At 49.0% G+C, this 8,475-nt stretch overlaps 1 protein-coding gene across 1 annotated transcript in view; it reads left to right on the top strand.

The window, feature by feature from the left end:
• Window positions 1-8,475, top strand: part of OTOA (otoancorin) — a gene marked incomplete at its 3' end in the record, with an annotated part of 56,113 nt that overhangs the window by 43,885 nt on the left and 3,753 nt on the right. The window contains exons 15-17 of the mRNA XM_023746380.1: window positions 5,949-6,091; window positions 6,289-6,425; window positions 6,901-6,998. Coding sequence (XP_023602148.1) covers window positions 5,949-6,091; window positions 6,289-6,425; window positions 6,901-6,998 — 378 coding nt within the window. The remainder of the gene's footprint in view (window positions 1-5,948; window positions 6,092-6,288; window positions 6,426-6,900; window positions 6,999-8,475) is intronic.

Below are 8,475 nucleotides of genomic sequence, written 5' to 3'. Positions count from 1 at the left end.
GGGGCCCCTGCCTCTCTTAAACGAAAATCTCCTTATCCTCGAATAAAGCCTGGCCACTGGAGGTGTTTGGATTCTCTTCCCTGCTCCACGGCCTGGAAATGGCCTTTGGGCAGTGAACAAGGGCAGTTTTAGGGGTCACCTTACTTGCTTTCCTTTTCTTAGGATTATAGTCCTATGCTGCTTGTTGTCCAACATCTGAAGACAGTCCTTTTATATGATTTGTTCAGTTTTCTTGTTGTTTTTTTTGTTGGAGGGCGAGTCCTGTGTCGGTTAATCCTTCATGTGCTAAAGAAGTTCTCTCCAGAATTTGTTTCAATTGGGAGGGCAGTTAATGTATTGCTAGCGAGGGGGTCTCCGCCGCTCTGTGTTACCTCATTCTCAGGGTCATCTTTAGCACTAGGCTCACACATGATCTAATTAACAACCCACAAAAACTACCCTTCCTCATCAGTCTTTGAAAAAGTCCAAGCATTGCCCTGGCCGGGTTGGCTCAGTGGATAGAGTGTCAGCCCGGGGACTGAAGGGTCCTGGGTTTGATTCCAGTCAAGGGCACATGCTTGGGCTGTGGGCTCGATCCCCAGTGGGGGGTGTGCAGGAGGCAGCCGATCCATGATTCTCTCTCATCATGACAGGTAGCTATGATGCACACTGATGGCCCCCTACCTGCCCCCCTACTGGCCTGGTTGCTCCCTAACTAACCCCCTGACAGCCTGGTTGCCTCCAACTGCCCCCCTGCTGGCTAGGGGGCAGACGCTCAACACAGGAGCTGCCATGACACACACTGGCCATTTAAAAATAAACGGCACCATGGACCTGGTACCAACAAACCAACACTCGGCTTCCCCTAAGTGGGACACAGGCCCCACCACCACCCTGGAGTGACACCTCTCCAAATTGCAGCCAACGCTGCCAAGACCCCATGGTGCAAAATGCGGCCCACAGCCCAGCCCAGCCCAGCCCAGCCCGAAACAGTCACTGTGGGCACTAGGTAATGATGTCATGTAGCAACGCCCGGCTTCCTCTCCCTAGCGACTAGCCTCCTCGCAGTTTCTTCAACCCAGGAATCTAGCTTGCTTTATAGCCAGGTGCAAACATTTTACAATTTAACCAAATGTATGTGAAGCATTTTCCTGTGCCTCATCTCATTTGATCCTCACAGAAGTCCTGGAGTAGGTAGATAGGAAACTTGGTAGAATCCTATTTTCTTTTCATTAGCTGGAAAATGGAGATTTAGAAAGTTTAGAAACTTGACCCGACTGAAAAGAAGTAAGAAATGGTGGACCTTAAAATGACTTCGGGTTTTCTCACTGCACAGAATATAGTCAGACACTGCTGCAGTTAAATATCTTATCCTTTGTTCTCCCTGCATTATTTACAATAATAATCTACATCATGTTGATATTTACTGCTGTGTTGCTGACAATTACCTGAAAGAGAAGTTGGGTTGCCTCACTGGGCTGGAAAAAGTTTAGCTAAATCAGAAAGCAGGTCTAATTAAGCAAGTTTATATATATATGGCTAAGTTGACTCACACATGAGTGATACATATAAAGCTCTCACTGGCGCCATTTGCACGTGTGTGTTTCGGTCTGTCATTGTTGATCATGAATTTGGTTGACACTTCTATTATAGAGAAAGGGAAAATAGCGATATTAAAATATTTCTTCTAGTTAATTTCCTTTCAATGTGCACAAATCCATGCACCGGGACACTAGTCCTATATAATAAAAGGGTAATATGCAAATTGTCCCCTCGACTGGGAGTTTGACCAGAGTCCGACCAGGGGGTGGAGCCAGCCCGCCAACAGCCTGTGGCCCCTCCCCCTGGACGGCCGGGCCCTATCGGCCCCCATCAGGGCAGGCTGGCTGAACCCCACCGGTGCACAAATTTGTGCACTGGGCCTCTAGTATATGTAAAAAGAAAAAGTCCCAGAATTGACTCTCTCATGTGACTGCCTCTCCTGACAGCCGCTGTGGTCGGGGTAGAATATGCTGCTGGTTAGGGAGTGGCTCCATCTCCCCATGTCCAGATGAACTGAGAGCGGGATGGGTGTATGGTAGGCTTCATCCAGGTCCCCAAAGGTGTCTGGGTCCTGATCCCTAGGACCCGTGAATATGTTAGCTTGTGTGGCAAAGCACTTTGCAGATGTGGTTAATTTAAGGACCTTGAGATGGAGAGTTACCCTGGATTGTCCGGTGAACCCAATGTGATCATAAGTGTTCTCTTAAACGGAGGCAGGAGGGCCGCAGACAGAGGGCGTGATGATGGAAGCGGAGGACAGAGACCCGAGGTGCGGTGCTGCTGGCTGCGGGGTGGGCTGAGTCAGGGGTGGAAAGCCAGAGGCAAGGGGAGGACTTCTCTCTAGGCTCCAGGAAGAACGCCCTCCGACCCACTTTAGGACTTAGGAGCTCAGGGACTGTGACAGAATGCGTGTGTTTTGTGTTAACCCACTGCGTTTGTGGTAAGGAGTTAGAGCAGCAAGAGGGAATACATACTGAGTGGTTTGCCAAAGGCATGGTGTCAACAAAGAGAGAATGGATGCAGGGCAGGCAAACCAAGGCGTGTCCCCCACGCTCAGGAACTCGTGCCACGTAAGGCTGAGTGGCCCCACTCAGATAGGACAGGTGTGCGTTGTGTCCGCTGGAGCTGGGTGATGTGGAGGTCCTGGCCACGAGGCTTCCATGAGCTAATACATGTGAAGCACCGAACAACGCCTGGCACAGAGCGTTCAGTCAGAATTAGTTGTTTTCATTGTCAGCATCAGCATCGTCAGCATCGTCATCATTACACTTTCTCCTTCTGGCAGTTGAATGGTCTCCTCATTTGCAAGATGAGAAGGTTAGACGCAGCGATCAGGTTCCTTCCACTCTGACATTCCGTAGTACTGAGGTTCTGCGGCTCGCAAACTGGTTTTGACTGGTTTGAGAAGTGCCATACCACATTTTGATATCAAAACCTTCCTAGCCACAGTCTGGGAGAGAGCAGAAAAACATACCCAACTTGGGAGCTAGAGTGTCTCTTTCCTTTTGCAGCAATTTTAACTTCCACGGGTCGCACTGAGATTTGTCCATATGTTTGAAGAAATGTGCAAACCTAATATTTGCTTGTATCATTTGTGCTCAGTTCCTCACCATTTGCTGTCAATCAAACCCTTAAGTGCATGTCCTCGATTAATAGACCGGGCGGAACTGCATTAACAGCGAGTCAGCTTAAAACCAGCAGCAGGAGAAATAACCTCTTCTAGAAGCTGGCGAATGAACAGAGATCAGAGCTTACAGCTCTTCCTTGTTCAGTGGGTATTATTGCCTAAGAGTATTAGTATTAATTGTGCTGGGATCATTACAGATACCCTGGTCCAGTCATTCAAGTAACTGTGGTTTAGCTCCTCACCGGGCAGGCTGAGCTTGCGCTTTCCAGCTTCCAGTGGCGAGGACGATTTAATACCACATCTTCCAAGTCATTTTATTTCAATTGTATTTTTGCACTTTCATTTTAAAATGGGCATGCCTGATAGTTGGGGGAGCACATATTGCTACGAACCAATTAGTGAAACCTGGTTGTGAAGACTCATAAAGAGTCTATCTCTACCTTTTCTCGGACCCGACGTCTTCAGGAGGGCAGGCTCCGGGGTCCGCCTGCGAGTGTTATCCTAGGACTGTTATTTACTAGCTGTGCAGCCTGGGCTCAGTTACTTAATCTCTCTGCACCTCAGTTTCCTCCTCTGTGAAGTAGGATAATATTCATACTTCATGGGGTGGCTGTGATGAGTAGGTGAGGCGGGGTAGGTGAAGTGCTGGCACGCAGTAGGCATTCAGTATTATTAGCTATTATTTTGGGTGCGTGTACATGCCAGTCAAAGACACTGAAGTGAGTGTGGTGTCACTGAAGTTCCCATTGGGACTGTGAGCTTGGCCATCATTACGGAAACATGGGAATCTCCCTGAAGCCCACCCACCACATGGAGGCAGCATCTGCTGCCATTTCCCAGGAGTACACATTGCCGACAACTTCTGTAGCTCGCCGTTCGGCTGCCCTTCATTCCCCATTCTCCACTGTGTGCTGGGCATTGTGCTCGGTGCTGGGGATACAATAGTGAACTGGCTGGGTAAGGTGTGTCTTTATTGGTTCTACTTGGTGATACAGACAAAAAACCGAGCAATTAAGGTGGAAAATTTAAAAAATTGTGATAAGTGAGAAGGATCAAGTGGACAAAGCACTCACAGGAACAGCACGGAGGGAGGCTGCTTGAGATGGGAAAGCAACAGCCACATGAACACTGGAATTCCATTGCTACAAGTCACATTTTTAAAAAATATCCCAATCATTGTCAGAACTTTCAACACTGCATGATTCTCCTGGTGTGGGGGGCGGGGGGGGGATGGACTGAGGTTAAAGGAACACAGGACGTTCACGGTGTCCCTGTGATCCTCACTCCCATCCAAGAGGTGCTCGTCCTTGGCTGTCTCCTCCCCAGCTTTGCCGTGTGAGCTCTTGTCCTCTTGTATCTTTGCGGCGGCCCCCACAAGCACTGAGGCACCAGACTTTCTCACGCAGCTCTTCTCCAGTAGATTGACTCAGATCCTTCCTCAGGGCCAGCGCAGGCAGATCAAATACTATCAGGGCTCATTTCGTTACAAGTGGCAGGAAGCCCAACTCAAAGTGGCTTGAGCAAGAAAAGGAATTTATTGATTCCCACAACTGCAAAGTTCAAGTGTAGAGTTCAGATATGGCTGGATCCAGGGACTTCAACACTATTATTAGGATTCTGTCTCCCACCATTTAAAAAGATATTTTTATTGATCTCAGAGAGAAAGAGGGAGGGAGAGAAAGACAGAAACATCAGTGATGAGAGAAGAACCATTCATTGGCTGCCTCCTGCACGCCCCACACTGGTGACTGAGCCCACAACCTGGGCATGTGCCCTGACCCGAAATCGAACCATGACCTCCTGGCTCATAGGTCGATGCTCAACCACTGAGCCATGCTGGCCGGGCTCCTGCCACTTTGGACCCAGCTTTCCTTTTGGTTGGCTTCATTAGAGGCAGGTTCTTTCCATGTGATGAGTTCTAGTAGAGTCAGGTGTTTTTCCTTCCCAGGTCCAGTCCAGAGTAAAGAAAGCTTTTCTCTCCTAATTATTCCAGCTAAAGTCCTGGTAGGCTTTGACTGGATCACACGTCCAATCTAGAACCAGTTACTGCAGTCCAGCTAAGAGATGACTTAGCTGGTCACCCAGGCCATGGGATCACCCCTGGAACTCAGAATGCCCCCTAGAAAGGTCATAAACAATGGATGGCCATGGTGTAGAATTTCAGGGACCCTACACATCAGCCCCCTTACAGGAAAGTTCATTGAAGAGATCCCGTGTTTTTTCAACACCACAGCATTTGATGTGCTGCTCTCTGGAACTGAAGAATGAGGGCAACTTATGTAGGACCTTAGAGAAAGAAAGGTTCATTCTGGCTCAGATAGTCAGGAAAGACTTCAAGGAGAAGATGACATTGGACTTGAACCCCCCAAATAAAAGGATGGTTGAATTTTAATAGTGGGAATGAGGAATGACATTTCAGATGGAAGGACTGATTTGAGCACCTGCTCAAAGGCAGACGAGTGTACGGTTTTGTCAGAAATCTGTGGAAACAGTTATTGGAAAAGTTTGGATTCTGGTGCAGAAGAACTTAAATGTCCAAGCTTCTGAAGATCATGAGTGACTGAGGCAAAGCCAGGAGGCAGTTCCTTTAATGTTGGTGGAGGCTGCAAGAACTTCTGCCTACAGACACTTCCTTAGACCGGAGCACAGACCTGGAGGCCAGCCGGTGCAGGGGCGCCATGGCTGGAATGGGCGCTGGGTCTGGGAGTGGGTGGGGACCCACCAGGAGGCTGCTGAGCTCTCCCCTCAGGCCTCTTGATCTCCCCTGGGTACTTCATCTCCCACCCCCTTCATTTTTTAGGCTAAATCCATCCTGCGAGGGTTCCTGGAGGACTCGGGCTACCGCATCCAGGACCTGAAGAGCTTCCACTTAGTAGGACTTGGTACAACCCTGTGTGCCATGGATGTCACCGACATCTCACTTATACAGATCTCAGAATTCAGGTGACCAAGTAAAAGTGTGCAAAATGGCCAAGGACGGGCAGGTCGTTCCTTCAGCAGATCCTCTGCTTCTGATGCCTGGCCAGCCTTCTGGGCACAGACGGGGTGGGGTTAGCTGGGTCCTTTCCTGGTGCTGAGCCGGCACCTTTTTTGGCTGGAGAGACTCCCAAGCTCACACGGTGTCCCTCCCTCTTCACCAGGGTGGTGGTGGCCAGAATCGGGACCCTGCCCTGCAGCACCCAGGTCTTGGCCGAGTTCAAGAGGAAGGCAGCCGTTGTGTTTGGGGATCCCACCAAGTGGTCCAGCTCTGTCTTGCAGGAACTCGGAACTATTGCCGGTGAGAGTCACCTTGACCTTGCCCTTCTCCTTTTCTGACCTTAGACCTGGGGACAGGAAAAGAATCCTGGGCTTGTGTAGCGACATCTGTATAGTTCCCATAAAACCTGATGTCAGCACACGGAGTTGCAGAGGGTGGGGTCGTAAGTCTGCCTTTTGAACAAGCTCTCTTGGTGGTTTTGTGCACCCAAAAGTGGTTTAGAAGGTGATGGAATTGACTGCTAAATAGGTTTACACTTGATCTGAAAATGCACCTTCCGAGTATACATTTCACCATAAGAGACCAATCAGGGCTAACGTGACCCACGTTGCTTTTCTGAGTTGATTAGGACACAGTTCCAGCGGGGCTCTCAGGGCCTTCTGCAGGAGGGACGCGCACCTCCGCCACGCAGACCGCACCTTCTGCAGCATCATTAATAAAACAAGTTGCGTTCCGCTGTCTTGAAGCAAATCCTGTGGTTCCTTTTTCTCCCCAGCGGGATTAACGAAGGAAGAGCTCCGGGTGCTCGACAAGGATTTGATGCCGTATTTCCAACCATCAGCAATCAGATGCCTTCCTGCTGAGATATTCAAAGTAGGTCCTCCGTTTCTGAAGCTTGACCCCATTTCATATCACACCAGGAAGCAGATGGCGGGCCTTGCGTTCTGCAGGCACCGCTGGCTTCTGCTCAGGGGCCAGGGCGAGCTGCATGCCACCGACGGACGTGTCAAAAGATCATTTCAGCATTTTTTAAAAGAGTTTTTTCTTAAATGTTTAACTTATGTTTTAATTGTATTTATTTATTTTAAAATATATTTTTTAATTGATTTCAGAGAGAAAGGGAGAGAGAGAGATAGAAACATCAGTGATGAGAGAATCATGGATTGGCTGCCTCCTGCATGCCCCATACTGGGGATGGAGCCCACTACCCAGGCATGTGCCCCAACTGGGAATGAACCGTGACCTCCTGGTTCATAGGTCGATGCCCAACTGCTGAGCGACACTGGCCGAGCTAGTTGTATTTTTTTTAAAAGTTGTATTCTCTTCATAGCAAATGGCACCGACTTTCTGTTTATAATGACATGACAGGTTCATATTCCCTTATCCCAAACCCTTGGGGACAGGTGTATTTTAGAATTCAGAATTTTCTAGATTTTAGAAAGATCACTTTGACTGTACAGTATGTGACTTCTCAGCCCCAGCAGTACCTGGGGAAGCACCAGTAAGCACACGCATTGGTATTTCTGCTGGGAAACTGATATTTCTGGCCAGCCACACTAATTGAGATAGAGACTCTAAATGGCTTCACATCCGTTCAGGTCAGGCTCAGCTGGCAAGTAAGTTCGTGTTAAATTTTAGAAAAAACTTTCCATTTGCAGACTTTCTTGGACTTCAGAGTTGGAGATGGGGGGTTGTGGTCCTGGGTAATATTTCCTTTAAAAATACATTTCAGCAAACACATTTGAATTGATTTAAAGAAACGTGTTTAAAAAGCCGCAGTAGGACAGGTGACATGCTACCATGGAAGACACTAGACCAGCCGTGGGCAAACTACGGCCCGCGGGCTGGATCCGGCCCATTTGAAATGAATAAAACTAAAAAAAAAAAGACCGTACCCTTTTATGTAATGATGTTTACTTTGAATTTATATTAGTTCACACAAACACTCCATCCATGCTTTTGTTCCGGCCCTCCGGTCCAGTTTAAGAACCCATTGTGGCCCTCGAGTCAAAAAGTTTTCCTACCCCTGGCCTAGAGGGTGGAATTGGACCACCTGAAGTGAGGGAAGCAGCTGTGCAGGCAGCGGCCCTTGCTTCCTGCCCCGGTGCTGCTGCGGGGAGTGCGCTGGGACAGTCTGCGCCGGTGGGGACTGGCCTGGCGTTCCTGCTGGGTAAGTGGGAGCACATTCCGCCCCCTCAACTGGATCAGACACACAAAGGAGCTTAGACAAACTCCTGGTGCCACCTTATTGGTTCATTTCAAGACACAAAGCAGAACCTGAACCATTCCCATGCCCAGGACAGCTCCCAGCAGGGCAGGTCCTGGCTGCTCCAGGGAGTAGTCCCCAGAG

Source organism: Myotis lucifugus, unplaced genomic scaffold, assembly GCF_000147115.1.
Source record: "Myotis lucifugus unplaced genomic scaffold, Myoluc2.0 scaffold_669, whole genome shotgun sequence".
Lineage (NCBI taxonomy): Eukaryota > Metazoa > Chordata > Mammalia > Chiroptera > Vespertilionidae > Myotis > Myotis lucifugus.
The sequence above is the reverse complement of the archived record's forward strand: the minus strand, read 5'-3'. Positions and strand labels throughout refer to the sequence as shown.